Here is a 20,509-nt window from a genome sequence, read left to right on the forward strand (position 1 = left end):
TGGTCCCGAACTTGCAAGGGTCAGGCTCGGAGACCTGGGTCCCCAAGCTAAAAGCTGTTTCCATAGCGATGAACCCGTTTCCATAGCAGCTGTCTTGTTTCCATAGCCTCGGGACTCCATCACAAAACCCGTTCCCTGAGTGATGGTTCCCAGCTTGCAAGGGTCAGGCTCAGAGACTCTTGTGTCCCCAACCTAAACCCGTTGCCAAAGTGATGAACCCGCTTCCATAGCGACGGTCTCTGCCTCACAGGGGTCAGGCTGGGTGACCCTGAGGACTCCGTCTCAAAACCCGTTCCCTGAGTGATGGTCCCGAGCTTGCAAGGGTCAAGCTCGGAAACTCGTGTCCCCAACCTAAAATGCGTTTCCATAGTGATGAACCCGTTTCCAGAGTGACTGTCCTGTTTCCATAGCGACGGTCTCTGCCTCACAGGGGTCAGGCTGGGTAACCCTCGGGACTCCATCACAAAACCGATTCCCTGAGTGAATGGTCCTGAGCTCGCAAGGGTCAGGCTTGGAGACGTTTGGGTCCCCGACCCGTTTTCATAGCGACAGTCCCGCTTCCATAGCAATGCTTCCTGTCTCATGGGGTTAGGCTGGGTGATCCTCGGGACTCTGTTACAAAACCCATTCCCTGAGTGATGGTCCTGAGCTTGCAAGGTCAGGCTCAGAGACCTGAGTTCGCCCTGAGTTCGCTGAGGTCAGGCTGGGTGACCTTTGTGGCCGCAACGTAAAACCCGTTTCCATAGCGACGGCCCTATTTCCATAGGATGGTCTCTGCCTCACAGGGGTCAGGCTGGTTGAGGCTCGGGACCCCATCACAAAACCCGTTCCCTGAGTGATGGTCCCCAGCTCGCAAGGGTCAGGCTCAGAGACTTTTGGGTCCCAGACCCGTTTCCATAGCGACAGTCCCGTTTCCATAGCAACGTTTCCTGCCTCGCAGGGGTCAAGCTGGGTGACCTTCAGGACTCCATCAAAAAACCCATTCCCTGTTTCCATAGCGACGGTCCTGTTTCCATAGCGACGGTTTCTTCCTGGCAGGGGTCAGGCTGGGGGCCCGGTCGCACAACCCATTTCCCAAGCGAAGGCCCTGAGTTCGCTGAGGTAAGGCTGGGTGACATGGGCGGCCCCAATGTAAAACCCGTTTCCATAGCGACGGCACTGTTCCTATAGCGACGGCCCCTGAATCACGGGTCAGGCTGGGTGACCCTTGGGACTCCGTCACAAAACCCATTCCCTGAGTGATGGTCCCCAGCTCGCAAGGGTCAGGCTCGGAGACATTTGGGTCCCAAACCTAAAACCCGTTTCCATAGCAACAATTCCGTTTCCCGGAGCAACGGTTCCTGCCTCGCAGAGGTCAGGCTGGGTAAACCCAGGGGCCCTGTCGCACAACCCATCTCCTGAGCGAAGTTCCTGAGCTTGCAGATCTCAGGTTGGGTGACCTGTGTGGCCACAACTTAAAACCTGTTTCCATAGCGACGGTTCCGTTTCCATAGCGATTGCCCCCTCTTCACCGTGGTCAGGCCTTGGGACTCTGTCACAAAACCGGTTCCCTGAGTGATGGTCCCGAGCTCGCAAGGGTTAGGCTCGGAGACCCTTGGGTCCCCATCCGAAATCCCGTTTCCATAGCAATGGTCCTGTTTCCATAGCGATGGTTATTGCCTTTCAGGGGTCAGGCTGGGTAACCGTTGGGATTGCGTCACACAACCTGTTTCCTCAGCGAAGGTCCTGAGCTCGCAAGGGAAAGGCTCGGAGACCTTTGGGTACCCGCCCCGTTTCCATAGCAACAGTTCCGTTTCCATAGCGATGGTTCCTGCCTCGCTGCAGTCAGGCTGGATAAGCTCAGGGGACCGGTCGCACAACCCGTTTCCCGAGCGAAGGTCCTGAGCTTGCAGAGGTCAGGCTGTGACCTGTGCGGCCGCAACGTAAAACCCGTTTCCATAGCGATGAACACATTTCTATAGGGACGGCCCTGTTTCCATAGCGACGGCCCCTGAATCATGGATCAGGCTGGGTGACCCTCGGGACTCTGTCACAATACCCGTTCCCCGAGTAATGGTCCCGAGCTTGCAAGGGTCAGGCTCGGAGACTTGGGTCCCCAACCTAAAACCCGTTTACATAGTGAATAACAGAGGTCAGGCTGGGTGACTCTCGGGACTCCGTCACAAAACCCGTTCCCCAAATGCTGGGTGACCTTCGGAACTCCGTCAAAAAACCCATTCCCTGAGTGATGGTCCCGAGCTCGCAAGTGTCCCCTTGGGTCCCCATCCAAAAACCCGTTTCCATAGCAACGGTCCTGTTTCCATAGCGACGGTTTCTTCCTGGCAGGGGTCTGGCTGGGTAAGCCCAGGGGCCCGGTCACACAACCCATTTCCCAAGCGAAGGCCCTCTGAGGTTAGGCTGGGTGACATGGGCGGCCGCAATGTAAAGCCAGTGTGGTGTAGTGGTTAAGAGCGGTAGTCTCGTAATCTGGGGAACCGGGTTCGTGTCTCCCCTCCTCCACATGCTGCTGCTGGGTGACCTTGGGCCAGTCACACTTCTTTGAAGTCTCTCAGCCCCACTCACCTCACAGAGTGTTTGTTGTGGGGGAGTAAGGGAAAGGAGAATGTTAGCCGCTTTGAGACTCCTGAAGGGGAGTGAAAGGCGGGATATCAAATCCAAACTCTTCTTCTTCTTCTAAAACCCGTTTCCATAGCGACGGCCCTGTTTCCATAGCGACAGCTCTTGAATCGCGTGTCAGGCTGGGTGACCCTTGGGACTCCCGTCACAAAACCCATTCCGTGAGTGATGGTCCCCAGCTCGCAAGGGTCAGGCTTGGAGACGGGTCCCCAACCTAAAACTCGTTTCCATAGCGATGAACCCGTTTCCATAGTGACAAACCCATTTCCATAGCGACAGTCCCTGCCTCACAGGGGTCACGGACCCTCAGGATTCTTGTCACCAAATCCGTTCCCCGAGTAATGGTCCCGAGCTTGCAAGGGTCAGGCTTGGAGACGGGTCCCCAAGCTAAAACCCGTTTCCATAGTGATGAACCCGTTTCCATAGCAACTGTCTTGTTTCCATAGCGACGGTCTCTGCCTCACAGCGGTCAGGCTGTGTGAGGCTCGGGACTCTGTCACAAAACCGGTTCCCTGAGTGATGGTCCAGAGCTCGCAAGGGTCAGGCTCGGAGACCCTTGGTCCCCATCCGAAAACCCATTTCCATAGCGACGGCCCTGTTTCCATAGCGATGGCTCCTGAATCGCGTGTCAGGCTGGGTGACCCTTGGGACTCCCGTCACAAAACCCATTCCCTGAGTGATGGTCCCCAGCTCGCAAGGGTCAGAGACTTGGGTCCCCAACCTAATACCCGTTTCCATAGCGATGAACCCGTTTCCATAGTGATGAACCCGTTTCCATAGCGGCGGTCCCTGCCTCACAGGGGTCACGGATCCTAAGGACTCTGTCACAAAACCCGTTCCCCGAGTAATGGTCCCAAGCTTGCAAGGGTCAGGCTCGGAGACCCTTGGTCCCTATCCGAAATCCCGTTTCCATAGCGACGGCCCCGTTTCCATAGCGACGGCCCGTGAATCGTGGGTCAAGGCTGGGTGACCCTTGGGACTCCCGTCACAAAACCTGTTCCCTGAGTGATGGTCCCCAGCTCGCAAGGGTCAGGCTCGGAGACTTGTGTCCCCAACCTAAAACTCGTTTCCATAGCGATGAACCCATTTCCATAGTGATGAACTCATTTCCATAGCGACGGTCCCTGCCTCACAGGGGTCAGGACCCTCAGGACTCTGTCACAAAACCCGTTCCCCGAGTAATGGTCCCGAGCTTGCAAGGGTCAGGCTTGGAGACTTGGGTCCCCAACCTAAAACCCGTTTCCATAGGGATGAACCCGTTTCCATAGCAACTGTCCTGTTTCCATAGCCTCAGGACTCCATCACAAAACCCATTCCCTGAGTGATGGTTCCCAGCTTGCAAGGGTCAGGCTCGGAGATCCTTGGGTCCCTGACGTTTCAATAGTGACAGTCCTGTTCCCATAGCGACGGTTTCTTCCTCACAGGGGTCAGGCTGGGTAAGCCCAGGGGCCCGGTCGCACAACCCATTTCCCAAGCGAAGGCCCTCTGTGGTCAGGCTGGGTGACATGGGCGGCCACAATGTAAAACCTGTTTCCATAGCAGCAGCCCTGTTTCCATAGCGACGGCTGCTGAATCGCGGGTCAGGCTGGGTGACTCTTTGGACTTCGTCAGAAAACCCGTTCTCTGAGTGATGGTCCCCAGCTCGCAAGGGTCAGGCTCGGAGACTTGGGTCCCCAACCTAAAACCCGTTTCCATAGCGATGAACCCGTTTCCATAGTGACGGACCCGTTTCCATAGTGACGGTCCCTGCCTCATAGGGGTCACACTGAGTGACCCTCAGGACTCTGTCACAAAACCCATTCCCCGAGTAATGGTCCCGAACTTGCAAGGGTCAGGCTCGGAGACCTGGGTCCCCAAGCTAAAAGCTGTTTCCATAGCGATGAACCCGTTTCCATAGCAGCTGTCTTGTTTCCATAGCCTCGGGACTCCATCACAAAACCCGTTCCCTGAGTGATGGTTCCCAGCTTGCAAGGGTCAGGCTCAGAGACTCTTGTGTCCCCAACCTAAACCCGTTGCCAAAGTGATGAACCCGCTTCCATAGCGACGGTCTCTGCCTCACAGGGGTCAGGCTGGGTGACCCTGAGGACTCCGTCTCAAAACCCGTTCCCTGAGTGATGGTCCCGAGCTTGCAAGGGTCAAGCTCGGAAACTCGTGTCCCCAACCTAAAATGCGTTTCCATAGTGATGAACCCGTTTCCAGAGTGACTGTCCTGTTTCCATAGCGACGGTCTCTGCCTCACAGGGGTCAGGCTGGGTAACCCTCGGGACTCCATCACAAAACCGATTCCCTGAGTGAATGGTCCTGAGCTCGCAAGGGTCAGGCTTGGAGACGTTTGGGTCCCCGACCCGTTTTCATAGCGACAGTCCCGCTTCCATAGCAATGCTTCCTGTCTCATGGGGTTAGGCTGGGTGATCCTCGGGACTCTGTTACAAAACCCATTCCCTGAGTGATGGTCCTGAGCTTGCAAGGTCAGGCTCAGAGACCTGAGTTCGCCCTGAGTTCGCTGAGGTCAGGCTGGGTGACCTTTGTGGCCGCAACGTAAAACCCGTTTCCATAGCGACGGCCCTATTTCCATAGGATGGTCTCTGCCTCACAGGGGTCAGGCTGGTTGAGGCTCGGGACCCCATCACAAAACCCGTTCCCTGAGTGATGGTCCCCAGCTCGCAAGGGTCAGGCTCAGAGACTTTTGGGTCCCAGACCCGTTTCCATAGCGACAGTCCCGTTTCCATAGCAACGTTTCCTGCCTCGCAGGGGTCAAGCTGGGTGACCTTCAGGACTCCATCAAAAAACCCATTCCCTGTTTCCATAGCGACGGTCCTGTTTCCATAGCGACGGTTTCTTCCTGGCAGGGGTCAGGCTGGGGGCCCGGTCGCACAACCCATTTCCCAAGCGAAGGCCCTGAGTTCGCTGAGGTAAGGCTGGGTGACATGGGCGGCCCCAATGTAAAACCCGTTTCCATAGCGACGGCACTGTTCCTATAGCGACGGCCCCTGAATCACGGGTCAGGCTGGGTGACCCTTGGGACTCCGTCACAAAACCCATTCCCTGAGTGATGGTCCCCAGCTCGCAAGGGTCAGGCTCGGAGACATTTGGGTCCCAAACCTAAAACCCGTTTCCATAGCAACAATTCCGTTTCCCGGAGCAACGGTTCCTGCCTCGCAGAGGTCAGGCTGGGTAAACCCAGGGGCCCTGTCGCACAACCCATCTCCTGAGCGAAGTTCCTGAGCTTGCAGATCTCAGGTTGGGTGACCTGTGTGGCCACAACTTAAAACCTGTTTCCATAGCGACGGTTCCGTTTCCATAGCGATTGCCCCCTCTTCACCGTGGTCAGGCCTTGGGACTCTGTCACAAAACCGGTTCCCTGAGTGATGGTCCCGAGCTCGCAAGGGTTAGGCTCGGAGACCCTTGGGTCCCCATCCGAAATCCCGTTTCCATAGCAATGGTCCTGTTTCCATAGCGATGGTTATTGCCTTTCAGGGGTCAGGCTGGGTAACCGTTGGGATTGCGTCACACAACCTGTTTCCTCAGCGAAGGTCCTGAGCTCGCAAGGGAAAGGCTCGGAGACCTTTGGGTACCCGCCCCGTTTCCATAGCAACAGTTCCGTTTCCATAGCGATGGTTCCTGCCTCGCTGCAGTCAGGCTGGATAAGCTCAGGGGACCGGTCGCACAACCCGTTTCCCGAGCGAAGGTCCTGAGCTTGCAGAGGTCAGGCTGTGACCTGTGCGGCCGCAACGTAAAACCCGTTTCCATAGCGATGAACACATTTCTATAGGGACGGCCCTGTTTCCATAGCGACGGCCCCTGAATCATGGATCAGGCTGGGTGACCCTCGGGACTCTGTCACAATACCCGTTCCCCGAGTAATGGTCCCGAGCTTGCAAGGGTCAGGCTCGGAGACTTGGGTCCCCAACCTAAAACCCGTTTACATAGTGAATAACAGAGGTCAGGCTGGGTGACTCTCGGGACTCCGTCACAAAACCCGTTCCCCAAATGCTGGGTGACCTTCGGAACTCCGTCAAAAAACCCATTCCCTGAGTGATGGTCCCGAGCTCGCAAGTGTCCCCTTGGGTCCCCATCCAAAAACCCGTTTCCATAGCAACGGTCCTGTTTCCATAGCGACGGTTTCTTCCTGGCAGGGGTCTGGCTGGGTAAGCCCAGGGGCCCGGTCACACAACCCATTTCCCAAGCGAAGGCCCTCTGAGGTTAGGCTGGGTGACATGGGCGGCCGCAATGTAAAGCCAGTGTGGTGTAGTGGTTAAGAGCGGTAGTCTCGTAATCTGGGGAACCGGGTTCGTGTCTCCCCTCCTCCACATGCTGCTGCTGGGTGACCTTGGGCCAGTCACACTTCTTTGAAGTCTCTCAGCCCCACTCACCTCACAGAGTGTTTGTTGTGGGGGAGTAAGGGAAAGGAGAATGTTAGCCGCTTTGAGACTCCTGAAGGGGAGTGAAAGGCGGGATATCAAATCCAAACTCTTCTTCTTCTTCTAAAACCCGTTTCCATAGCGACGGCCCTGTTTCCATAGCGACAGCTCTTGAATCGCGTGTCAGGCTGGGTGACCCTTGGGACTCCCGTCACAAAACCCATTCCGTGAGTGATGGTCCCCAGCTCGCAAGGGTCAGGCTTGGAGACGGGTCCCCAACCTAAAACTCGTTTCCATAGCGATGAACCCGTTTCCATAGTGACAAACCCATTTCCATAGCGACAGTCCCTGCCTCACAGGGGTCACGGACCCTCAGGATTCTTGTCACCAAATCCGTTCCCCGAGTAATGGTCCCGAGCTTGCAAGGGTCAGGCTTGGAGACGGGTCCCCAAGCTAAAACCCGTTTCCATAGTGATGAACCCGTTTCCATAGCAACTGTCTTGTTTCCATAGCGACGGTCTCTGCCTCACAGCGGTCAGGCTGTGTGAGGCTCGGGACTCTGTCACAAAACCGGTTCCCTGAGTGATGGTCCAGAGCTCGCAAGGGTCAGGCTCGGAGACCCTTGGTCCCCATCCGAAAACCCATTTCCATAGCGACGGCCCTGTTTCCATAGCGATGGCTCCTGAATCGCGTGTCAGGCTGGGTGACCCTTGGGACTCCCGTCACAAAACCCATTCCCTGAGTGATGGTCCCCAGCTCGCAAGGGTCAGAGACTTGGGTCCCCAACCTAATACCCGTTTCCATAGCGATGAACCCGTTTCCATAGTGATGAACCCGTTTCCATAGCGGCGGTCCCTGCCTCACAGGGGTCACGGATCCTAAGGACTCTGTCACAAAACCCGTTCCCCGAGTAATGGTCCCAAGCTTGCAAGGGTCAGGCTCGGAGACCCTTGGTCCCTATCCGAAATCCCGTTTCCATAGCGACGGCCCCGTTTCCATAGCGACGGCCCGTGAATCGTGGGTCAAGGCTGGGTGACCCTTGGGACTCCCGTCACAAAACCTGTTCCCTGAGTGATGGTCCCCAGCTCGCAAGGGTCAGGCTCGGAGACTTGTGTCCCCAACCTAAAACTCGTTTCCATAGCGATGAACCCATTTCCATAGTGATGAACTCATTTCCATAGCGACGGTCCCTGCCTCACAGGGGTCAGGACCCTCAGGACTCTGTCACAAAACCCGTTCCCCGAGTAATGGTCCCGAGCTTGCAAGGGTCAGGCTTGGAGACTTGGGTCCCCAACCTAAAACCCGTTTCCATAGGGATGAACCCGTTTCCATAGCAACTGTCCTGTTTCCATAGCCTCAGGACTCCATCACAAAACCCATTCCCTGAGTGATGGTTCCCAGCTTGCAAGGGTCAGGCTCGGAGATCCTTGGGTCCCTGACGTTTCAATAGTGACAGTCCTGTTCCCATAGCGACGGTTTCTTCCTCACAGGGGTCAGGCTGGGTAAGCCCAGGGGCCCGGTCGCACAACCCATTTCCCAAGCGAAGGCCCTCTGTGGTCAGGCTGGGTGACATGGGCGGCCACAATGTAAAACCTGTTTCCATAGCAGCAGCCCTGTTTCCATAGCGACGGCTGCTGAATCGCGGGTCAGGCTGGGTGACTCTTTGGACTTCGTCAGAAAACCCGTTCTCTGAGTGATGGTCCCCAGCTCGCAAGGGTCAGGCTCGGAGACTTGGGTCCCCAACCTAAAACCCGTTTCCATAGCGATGAACCCGTTTCCATAGTGACGGACCCGTTTCCATAGTGACGGTCCCTGCCTCATAGGGGTCACACTGAGTGACCCTCAGGACTCTGTCACAAAACCCATTCCCCGAGTAATGGTCCCGAACTTGCAAGGGTCAGGCTCGGAGACCTGGGTCCCCAAGCTAAAAGCTGTTTCCATAGCGATGAACCCGTTTCCATAGCAGCTGTCTTGTTTCCATAGCCTCGGGACTCCATCACAAAACCCGTTCCCTGAGTGATGGTTCCCAGCTCGCAAGGGTCAGGCTCAGAGACCCTTGGGTCCCTAACGTTTCCATAGTGACAGTCCTGTTTCCATAGTGACGGCCCCTCAATAGTGGGTCAGGCTGGGTGACCCTGAGGACTCTGTCACAAAACCCGTTCCCTGAGTGATGGTCCCGAGCTTGCTAGGGTCAGGCTCGGAGACTTGGGTCCCCAACCTAAAACCCGTTTCCATAGCAATGAACCCGTTTTCATAACGACTGTCTTGTTTCCATAGCGACGGCCTCTGCCTCACAGAAGTCAGGCTGTGTGAGGCTCGGTGCTCGGTCACAAAACCCGTTCCCTGAGTGATGGTCCAGAGCTCGCAAAGGTCAGGCTCGGAGACCCTTGGGTCCCTAACATTTCCATAGTGACGGCCCTGTTTCCATAGAGACGGCCCCTGAATCGTCGGTCAGGCTGGGTGACCCTTGGGACTCCGTCAAAAATCCCGTTCCCTGAGTGATGGTCCCGAGATTGCAAGGGTCAGGGTTGGAGACTCTTGGGTCCCAGACCCGTTTCCATAGCGACAGTCCTGTTTCCAGACCAACGGTTCCTGCCTCGCAGGGGTCAAGCTGGTTGACCTTTGGGACTCCGTCAAAAAACCCATTCCCTGAGTGATGGTCCCGAGCTCGCAAGGGTCAGGCTCAGAGACCCTTGGGTCCCCATCCGAAAACCCGTTTCCACAGCGACGGCCCTGTTTCCATAACGATGGTCCCTGCCTCACAGGGGTCAGGTTCGGTGACCCTCGGGACTCCGTCACAAAACCCGTTCCCTGTGTGATGGTCCCCAGCTCTCAAGAGTCAGGCTCAGAGACTCTTGTGTCCCCATCCGAAAACCCGTTTCCATAGCAATTGTCCGTTTCCATAGCGATGGTTATTGCCTCACAGGGGTCATGCTGGATAAGCCATGGGGACCGGTCGCACAACCTGTTTCCCGAGCGAAGGTTCTGAGCTTGCAGAGGTCAGGCTGTGACCTGTGCGGCCGCAACGTAAAACCTGTTTCCATAGCGACGAACCCATTTCTATAGTGACAAACCTGTTTCCATAGCAATGGTCCTTGTCTCACAGGGGTCAGGCTGGGTGATGCTCGGGACTCTATCACAAAACCCGTTCCCTGAGTGATGGTCCCGAGACTCTTGGGTCTCCAACCTAAAACCCGTTTCCATAGCGTTGAACCCGTATCCATAGCGACTGTCTTGTTTCCATAGCAATGAACCCATTTCTGTAGTGACGAATGGTTCCCCGATAGTCCTGAGCTCGCAAGGGTCAGGCTTGGAAACTCTTGGGTCCCTAACCCATTTCCATAGCGACAGTCCCATTTCTATAGCAATGGTTCCTGTCTCACGGGGTGAGCAAAGGTCCTGAGCTTGCAGAGGTCAGGCTAGGTGACCTGTGCTGCTGTACTGTAAAATCCGTTTCCATAGCGATGGCCCTGTTTCCATAGCGATGGCCCCTGAATAACAGGTCAGGCTGGGTGACTCTCGGGACTCCGTCACAAAACCCGTTCCCTGAGTGATGGTCCTGAGCCTGCAAGGGTCAGGCTCGGAGACCCTTGGGTCCCCATCTAAAAACCCGTTTCCATAGCAACAGTTCCGTTTCCATAGCGATGGTTCCTGCCTCGCAGTGGTCAGGCTGGGTAAGCCCAGGAGACAGGTTGCACAACCCTTTTCCCGAGCGAAGGTCCCGAGCTTGCAAAGATCAGCTGTGTGACCTGTGTGGCCACAACGTACAACCCGTTTCCATAGCGACGGTCCCTGCCTCACAGGGGTCAGGCTGGGTGATCCTCGGGACTCCGTCACAAAACCCGTTCCCTGAGTGATGGTCCCGAGCTCGCAAGGGTCTGGCTTGGAAACCCTTGGATCCCCGACTTAAAACCTGTTTCCATAGCAACTATCCCGTTTCCATAGCGACGGTTTTTGCCTCACAGGGGTCAGGTTGGGTGACCCTCAGAACTCTGTCACAAAACCCGTTCCCCGAGTGATGGTCTCGCAAGGGTCAGGCTCGGAGACTCTTGGGTCCCCAACCTAAAACCCGTTTCCATAGCGATGAACCCGTTTCCATAGCGACTGTCTTCAGCGACGGTCTCTGTCTCACAGGGGTCAGGCTGGGTGACCCTCGGGGCTCCATCACCACACCCATTCCCCGAGTGATAGTCCCGAGCTCGCAAGGGTCAGGCTCAGAGACTTTTGGGTCCCCGACCTGTTTCCATAGCGACAGCCCCCTTTCCATAGTAACGGTTCCTGCCTTGCAGGGGTTAGGCTGGGTGACCCTCGGGACTCTGTTACACAACCCGTTCCCTGAGTGATGGTACGAGCTCACAATGGTCAGGCACAGAGGCCCTTGGGTCCTTAACCTAAAACCCGTTTCCATAGCAATGAACCTGTTTCCATAGTGACTGTCTTGTTTCCATAGCGATGGTCTCTGCCTCACAGCGGTCAGGCTGTCTGAGGCTCGGGACTGTCACAAAACCGGTTCCCTCAGTGATGGTCCTGAGACTCTTGGGTTCCCAACCTAAAACCTATTTCCATAGCGTTGAACCCGTTTCCATAGCGACTGTCTTGTTTCCATAGCAATGAACCCGTTTCTAGGCGTATGCTGGGTGACATTTGGACCCAAGGTGCACCGTAGCGACAGTTCCTGCCTCACAGGGGTGAAGCTGGGTGAACTCTGGGATAGGTTTCACAACCCATTTCCCTACTGAGGCCGGCACTGTTGCTATGGAAATGGGGGTTCGATGGGGTCCCAGGGTTGACCCAGCCTGATCCCTCCGAGGCAGATAAGACACCAGGAACTTCTGGAGGTGCTGAAAAGCAGAGGCCCAATATCTAGATGGTAGACTAAAACTATACATCTGCACAATCCTTGAAATTGAAGCAGTACTATGATAACTCCCACCAGACACTGCACCATCACCCAATAATTAAGCTGGAAGGTATTTTTTTTTAATCCCCCAAACCCATACATAATAGTCTTGATATGCAGGATCTCCAGTGTTCACCCAGAAGCAAAGCCTCAGGTAAACAAGTTTGTTTCATTTACTTTTGTCTGGAGGTGATTCCATCTGTCCGCATGCAGCTCCTGAAGAGGCTTGGATTGCTCTGAGAATGTGTGCTTTTATTTTGGTAAATGGTATATACATTTTTGAACAGCTACAGCAAGAACAACTAAGTGCTTATGGAACTTTATGGTCCATCAAACTGATAATGGCATAAGCATTAAGCAATGGAGTTATATACATGAGTCTGGTAAAAAAAACCAGGTTCAGATGGAAATGAAATGCAAATAATGTTGTTTGTGATAATTATGCTAAATAAGGACAGCCACTTTTAGATCAATAGTCTTGGGAGGCTGTGATGTTCAGTCACTGGTTTTTGAATATTGGGTGTTTGGTTTCTGATGTTAAATTTCTGTCCCTTTTTTACATGAAGAGTGATCTGTTTTTCTTATGTTAGATTGCAGAAAGACATCACTGATAGATGCCATGTATGCTAAAGAATACAGTTTAGGATTTGATATTGTCAGAACAATACTAATTTTTGTTTGTTTTTTCCTACAGCCATTGGGTGCTGGGAAGTATATATTTGATATTGGATGTGAACAACATGGCGAATACATCCACGAGGTAAACACTACAAATGGTAACAACCGGAAGAACCCATTCATTATATGTCTTAGAACTAATGAGTGACTGAACAATAGCCTGGTTGAGAAATAGGACCTTTGCTGTACATCTAAGTGCAAGAGTAACAGTTCATATAGACTTGCATTCACCAGATGAGAAGGATAGATTCTCTATTCTTTCAGCCGGTTGCTCTTAGCAATCCCAGGGGTGCTTACAAATGGCTGTTTGTTGAGCATTCGTTCAGATTTGTTCACATCTATTTTCTTACCATACTTTCTGCAGTAAGATAAACAGCCACTAGATGGTGGTAGCATATAACGGCTGCACAAATCAGGATGCACAAACAAACAGAATAAACACCCATGGATTCCACACAGTACCTGCTTGCTATCCCCCCAACTCTTTTTGCTATGTTCACATAAACACTGGGGTCATCATAAGAAATATCTATTGATACAGTTAGTAAGACTTTGGCACCTGTACTTTCCAGCATGACTGAACTTTTGTTCAGTGAGTGTTGTGAATGCTCAGCCTCCAGGATGAGGACCAGCTTTTTGATATAAGTGTATTCTTGTTATTGACACTTGACATGAATGACTCTCATAAGCTTGCTGTTTAGCTTTCAGTGAATAGAGTATTACTCTTTTGAAAAAAATGATTAAATACTGCCTTTAAAATCTGTAACTCAAATCTGAATATTAATATATTTTATTAAGTAGTGAACTGTGAATTATTAGTATTCAAATCTGCAAAAGTTGTTGAATTCAAGATCTGATAAGGGGCAATGTTCTTGCCCCTTATTTCTATCCTGCAAAATAGGCAATGGCCTTCTGTACAGGGCTATGGGGAGGAATCGGCCTTTGGCAAAGCATATTACAAACTATGGCTCCAGTTTTCCTGAAATGAAATATTCATTTTAAAAATGTATCCTACACCTTTGTGAATCTTGTGCTGCAAGCCTCGCTTATTCAATGCGTGTTTAATTATTTTCAACAAATTTGTGTTTTGTTTCTTCTTCTTCTGCAAATGGAAGCTTTTGACTTTGTATAGTGGGATTCATAGTTCACTTTGATTCCTTTTCCACAACTTGCTTAGCTCATGCAAACCAAAAGCAAGAGAAGAGGCAGCAAAGAACTGCCTTCTGTGCAGAACTATGAGAAGCAACCAATCATTGAAGCCTTTATCTTCAAGCAGCCTAGTACAACAGAGGTGCCCTCTGGCTTTGAAATGGAGTGTTACTGCATGGTTTGCTTGCATGTGACATAAGTTAGAAAGGCATTTGAGGGTATGGGGGGCAGAAATTAATACTTTAGAGCATTGGTTGATATTATATGCCTCTAATTTGCATTTTAATATATATATTTAATTCAACTACTTATTCTTGCAATCTCTTGCAGACTTTTATTATTACAAACATACTGCTATGTCTTATTATTAATGTTCATTTTATTTCTATACCTCCTTATAGTTTCATGTAAAAATATCAAAGCTGTTTACAGCCTACATCAAAACATCAAATAAAACATAACTGAAGAAAGTCTAATATAAAGTATGCATTCAAAGCAACATAATTAACATGGCTAAAATATTATCCTAAAGATTTCAAATTAAAACACTGCAAAGGAGGTAAATACTGAATGCTCATTTAACACAGAAAAGTTAGTAAACAAAAAATTGTCTTAAACATTTCAAAAGAAAGCATTACTAAATGAAATCAAATATAAAATGCACATCTGAAACAGTATAATTAACAAGAGAATAAAACATTATCATAAACATAGAACGTATCTGCTGCTGCTGCTCTTAGGCTCAATGACTAAGAGACGGCTAAGATAGTCTTACAAATCGTACAAATGAAGATGTTGATAAATCTTAAGGGCTGCTTTGGATGTAATGGCAAGTCATAGCTTCCTTCTGTATGCACCTGCATAAGCCTCAAATTTCTTCTCCTTGCCACAAGGATGTGCTCAAAAGCTGTCACTTCAAGACTAATCACAATTTGCTGTTACATCCAATAGCAGCGGATGGTGTGGCAGAGCTGCCCTGCAAGCAGCAGAGTTGCAGCAAATTACCTGGCTGGTGGAGGGGGTGGCGGCAAGGTTGGGGCTATGCAGACACACTGATGGAAGTGCTGGATTGACTCCACCAGTGTGTCCATGCAGCCCTGCCACACCCCAGCACTGCCCAGGTAAGCTGCAGCTACACCAATGTTGTAAGGGCAGCTCTTCTCTACTGCACCAGCTTCTACTGACATCCAAACTTGGTTTTCTTAGAAAAGGATCTAAACCATAGTTTCAGGTGTATTTGGGAACAATACCACTCAGTCTTTACCTCGATAAGACAAGTTTGCACCACCATACATAGGAAAATAGCTGACATGTAACAAGTAAACCTATGCTGGTCAACCTGGCCAGATGGGTGGGGTATAAATACAGTTATACCTTGGATCCCGAACGCCTTGCGACTCAAACATTCTGGCTCCTGAATGCCGCAAACCCAGAAGTGAGTGTTCCGGTTTGCGAATGTTCTTTGGAAGCTGAATATCAGGGGCGGCTTCCACGGCTTCTGCTTGAGTGCAGGAAGCTCCTGCAGCCAATCAGAAGCCTCGCCTTGGTTGTCGAACGTTTTTGGAAGTCGAGCGGACTTCCAGAATGGATTCCATTTGAGAACCAAGGTATGACTGTAATAAAATTATTATTAGTACTAGTAGTACTGTGGGCATCAGACAAGTGTCTCTGGGGAGTGTATCCTGCAACCAGGGTGCCTGTGCCACAAAGCTCTGATTTCTAGTCATTGCAGCAAGATGGCAGCAATTAGAGAAGGGCCTCTCAGAACAGCTGTTTAAAAGCTAGCATGTGTTGTAGTGAATGTCTATAACAGGGGCTGGATCAGGATTCCATCTGGATCTCTTTGATGGGGCATTGGAGCAACCAAAGCTGTTAACAAAGACTGTGGTGTTGATGTGGGCCTGTGTATTGTTGCAGGTTGAAAGAAGGGTGTGTGTGTGTGTGTGTTTATAATGAAACAGAAATATGTTATGAGTTATAGGACTGGTCATTTCCTTTTTCATTCAAATCTGTATCCTGGATATTCATCTGATCTTCAGGAAAAACCAGAGGAAGAAGAGGAAGAAGAAGTTATGGCTCCATCTATTCCAAAATGGAAAGCATCTAAAATTACTGCCCTAACACTCTGGGCACCTGAAGAACCACCTCCCCCTCCTCCAGCAGTAGAGGTTGCAATAGTTGAAGAACCAACACCTCCAGGTTTGTATTTTGCTGCAGGATCAACCCTTTGTTCACTGAAGTGGTCCATCTACTACATTCATTTCAATGGGTCTCACATTTTGCAACATTAGCACATTATGCAACATTAGTGAGATGTAATGTTTTATGATACTGCACTATACAGGAGTTTCTAAATAAAATTAGGTCCAGGAGCATGGAGGATATATCCCACCACTCAGTTTGGAATGTGCTACGTGATAATATCTGTGCATGGAGAAATTCAGAGATTGTTTGACCCACATAGGTGATTGGAACTTTCTTAGATATAGGGGGTGTCAATGCAATCTCCTGTGTGGCATGGCAACAGAGGTTTACAAAACATGCAGACAGATTGAGGGTATATTCAAATACTGGGGGGGGGGGGAATAAAGCCCTGTTAACTCTATAGCCAAGGCAGAATAATGTTTTCGCTCAAGAGCCATATTCTCTTATGGCTATATGCTGGTGATGGGTGGACCCAAAGCAAAGTGGGGTTCCCCACACGCTCTCTTTCGTGCACACACATGCCCACACACATCTGTTAACATACATTCATGTACATACACAAAAATTCATATATGTCACACACATACATAGTCATGCATATACACATTCACTTGCTGCTAAATAAACTTTTTAAAAAAGCCTCCCATTGTGACAATGACTGGCTTTCTCAAGCTTTATTGCCATGCAGGAAGCAGGTATTTGAGGAAGGGGACGGTTGCCACATGAGGAGAGGGTTCCTTGCTGTGACTCCCCCACCCCCTTAAAATCTCCCTCCCTCTCCCCCATAGTGCGACTATGGCACTTGGCGGAAAAAAACTATCCCATGGGAAGGTTGGTTAAATTCCAAAGGCCTGGGTAAAAAGAAAGGTTTTTATCTTGTCCCTAAACGAGGCTGATGTGGAGAAAAACCAAAAATAATTTTGAAAAGCTTTATATGCAAAGGAAGCTGATGATGACCATCGTAGGACCAGAATGTTGCCTCAATAACTTGTAACCTAAATGAAGCTAATAAGCAGGGCAGCACTGCTTTTGTTCTTCTAACATTTAATTTTTTCTTTCTGTTTTCCACGTCAGCTGATGACACTGCAACTGAAGTTCCTTCTGAAACTACTGAGCAACCTGCAGAGGCAACAGAGCCCACTGAAGAGACATCTCCTCCTAAAGAGGCTGAGGAAGAAGATGAGACAGCTAAAGAAGAGCAAGGTGAGGGCTAGTGCAGGGGTCAGCAAACGTTTTCAGCAGGGTCCACTCTCCACTTTTTCACCGCTGTCCCGCAGACCTGGGGGGGGGGGCCTGGACTATATTTTGAGGGGGGGGAGAGAGAACGAATTCCTATGCCCCACAAATAACCCAGAGACGCATTTTAAATAAAAGCACACATTCTACTCATGTAAAAACACGCTGATTCCCGGACTGTCTGCGGGCCGGATTGAGAAGGCGATTGGGCCGGATCCTGCCCCCAGGCCTTAGTTTGCTTAGCCATGGGATAGACAGAAGGTGCAATGAGTGATTAAGCTGCTCCCTTGCTTAGACGGGATATTGGCATCCTATTTTTTCTGGTACCTAGAGATGTACTGCCTCCATTTTGTTATCATGGGCGATAAAGTTGACAAAAAATGTCCTTTGTGGAAACAGACACATGGATCACAACATAAAGACATAGCTACATCTAATCCAGCAAGGCAGGTTTACCTGCTTGCAAAGTCCACACAATCTAGTCCACAGTGCTCCACTGCAGTACAGTGCTGCAAAAAAATGCTATAAAGCCCAGCTGCCCCCCTCTGTCCAAGGCTGCAGGAAGGTGGTAGAGGGAGGCTCCCACCCTTTTCTGTCCCATTGGCATCAATGGGAGGAAATATCACTACATCAGTTCCTGTTCAACGACAAAGCTGCACTTAGGATGGGGCATAAGACGCCGTGGCCTGCTTTATGATTCTGGTCTGGTGGTTTTTTAATTCTGTGTTTCTATAGTGTGAGTTACAAGCCTGATATTTCAGAAATAAATAATCATCCCTATTGTACTTCTTTCCCTCCATTTCTTTTTTTGCCACAGCTGCAGTCATAGCAGAAGAAAAAGAGGAGGAACTTGAGGCCCAGGACTAAAGGAAAGAAGTGACAAGCGTTGCATACAAAGAAATGAAGCTCAATCCAGTCAAGGTTAAGTCCTGTTAGTTTTAATTGAGGTATACTCACATGCTCAACTCTCCCACTGAAACCAGTGGGACTTAAAAGTAGTTGATTTTGATGGGATTGTGCCCATACTCCTTTGGCAGTGCACTTATTATCTGAACTGCTTCTTTCATATTTCAAGGGGCAGCAATAGTCTCACTGCTGTCTGTGGCAAGGGGCAAACGTCTGCCCTTCCTTCACCACTCACTTCTGCTCCTGCTCTTCTGTCCTGTTTCCCTGCCATCAAATAGGTGGTGGTGGTGCAGAAATGTTCTTTTTAAACTGAAATGTCTTTGAATAAGATATAAGTTTGGTTGTTCTTGAATCTATGGTTTCTGGGGTGTGGTTTTATTATTATTATTATTATTAAATACAGAATATAGCCGAACCAAGTTAGTCTGTGGGCATTTTGCTTTTGCTTTTCTGTAATGGAAAAGAAAACCTGCATTGACACTAGATTGTACTTTTGACTTAAAACTGTTCTCTTCCACATTTGATCCTATGTTAGCAACAGTGATGTTTTCATACACATAGGTGGTGTAAATGTTAAGCTACAATTTAGCACTATACAAATGATGCCAAGTGACCCTGGCACTCAGACACCTCCTTCTCCCTGGTGCATTTCTTCCCCCTGTGGAGGAAATAAGAAGCTTCAAGGCTGCAGTGAGGAAGAAGTGCAGGTGGCTAGATTGGAGGGACCAAGGGAGCAGAAGACATTTCATCTGGTCCCTCCTCAAACCTGGCAGCACCTTGGGCATGCCCAGACACTTGGATGCCAACCACTAAATCAATAAAGCTTGGATTCCCCCTTTTCCTCCACTAAAAACACATACAGTTTTCCTTTGGAACTGCCCTGTTAGCTGTAATAGGGTGCTCAGAAATAAATGAAGACTGATTCATGTACTACATTTTTATCAGAAAAAAAAATAAAAATAACAAAAACACGCATGGTAAATACAAATATATTTTTTAAAAACATGTTTGATACAAAACATGCTACACGGAGCTGCCAATAGATTTCTGCAGATTGGCTGCAATGAGCTAGGTGTATTCCAAATGAAGTATGTTATGTCAAGTTACCGTATGTCAAGTGCTTTCATTTTTTTTTGTCCACTAGATGTCATCCTAGATTTGCTATACAAGCACTCTCAAATTGCAGATTTAAGAACAAATATTCAAAACTCTGTCAGCACCTGGTGCCATCATTCCAAAGTCAAAAAAGTTACCGACACGCCTTTATGGTGTGCCTCAGGACTATAGATCAGACTGCTTGTCCTCAGCATTTTAATCTACTTTCATGCAATGGCTCATGGCTCCAAATCCTGATTTCATTCAGGCCAAGTGTGGCAGCCGCTTCCGGCAGCTGAGTTTGGATGTAATGAAAGGGCAGGCAACTGTTAGTTATTTAATTCATTATTGTATCTTTATACTCCCAGGGAGAGACACTTGTGGGATTTTCTGCCTTGGGTGTGTGCCATTTTCTGTTCTATCTCTGGCAGCCAAATGAGGCCATAGCCAGCCCTGAGGCCATAGTCTGCTACTCAGAAATGGTGTATAAAGCACATGTGAGATACTCGCTTGTAGGGTTTTCCAGAAGAACATGATTATAAAATCCCAAAGAAGATGCATGCTTTGTTGAGAGAAAGTGCAGGGCCCTTACAGAGGAGGCACTGTGTAGATATTTTGGCAGTTCTCTCTGACCTGACCAGGGTTGAAATACTACCAGCAGCAGAGCAGAAACCTCTTTACTAATATTCTAAGGCACTTCCACAGTCACTATTTTGTGAATGGGATTCAAGAGCATATCAGCAAAATCAGCTTATGCAACAAAAGTAAACTTGGAACTCTTGAGCAGCAAACCTGCTTTAAAAATTGGACTTTTTGCAGAAAGGAAATTAATAGGGGAATGGACTGAAAAGTGTGGGATTGTTTGATGCAGCATTGTATAACCTTCCTATAAACAAATCAGAATGAATGCCCAGTAAACAGGTCATCTGGGAGCAGCCCTAGGCAGGTTAAAAAGAAAAGAAACAGAGATAGACAGCTTTCACCCAGAGGGTGACATGAGAAAGGTGTTGCTGAAGACTAAAATGGAGAACCTCCCATCAGCCCCAGCCAGCCTGGCCAATGGTTTGGGATGATGGGCATTGTAGTCTAGCAACATTTGAAGGCTTACAGGCTTTCCACCATAGTCTAAGAACTTGAGAGAGGCGTAGTTGCCCATAATGTATACACTCATTCCACTATTGCCTTCACTAAATTGGTTTTGGAGGGTTTTTTAGTGTTTCGAAAACCTGCACAAGCTTATTTTACCATTGGCAAGTACTGCTTACTGCCAGCTGGGGGAGAATGGAGGTTGCAGATCAGCATTGGGCAGGATTCTTAGTTTAAGTGGACAGGGGATAGCCTACCTCCAAAGGATCTGGTTATC

The 20,509-nt window shown here is 49.8% G+C and overlaps 1 protein-coding gene across 1 annotated transcript in view; it reads left to right on the forward strand.

Annotated features, from left to right (window-relative positions):
- Window positions 1-18,403, forward strand: part of RSPH1 (radial spoke head component 1) — a 29,772-nt gene extending 11,369 nt beyond the window's left edge. The window contains exons 6-9 of the mRNA XM_081908084.1: window positions 12,572-12,637; window positions 15,744-15,903; window positions 16,984-17,112; window positions 17,963-18,403. Coding sequence (XP_081764210.1) covers window positions 12,572-12,637; window positions 15,744-15,903; window positions 16,984-17,112; window positions 17,963-18,012 — 405 coding nt within the window. The 3' untranslated portion in view covers window positions 18,013-18,403. The remainder of the gene's footprint in view (window positions 1-12,571; window positions 12,638-15,743; window positions 15,904-16,983; window positions 17,113-17,962) is intronic.
- Window positions 18,404-20,509: the final 2,106 nt, after the last annotated feature.

The sequence above is a fragment of the Podarcis melisellensis genome, assembly GCF_964234715.1.
Source record: "Podarcis melisellensis genome assembly, chromosome: 4".
NCBI classification, from domain to species: domain Eukaryota; kingdom Metazoa; phylum Chordata; class Lepidosauria; order Squamata; family Lacertidae; genus Podarcis; species Podarcis melisellensis.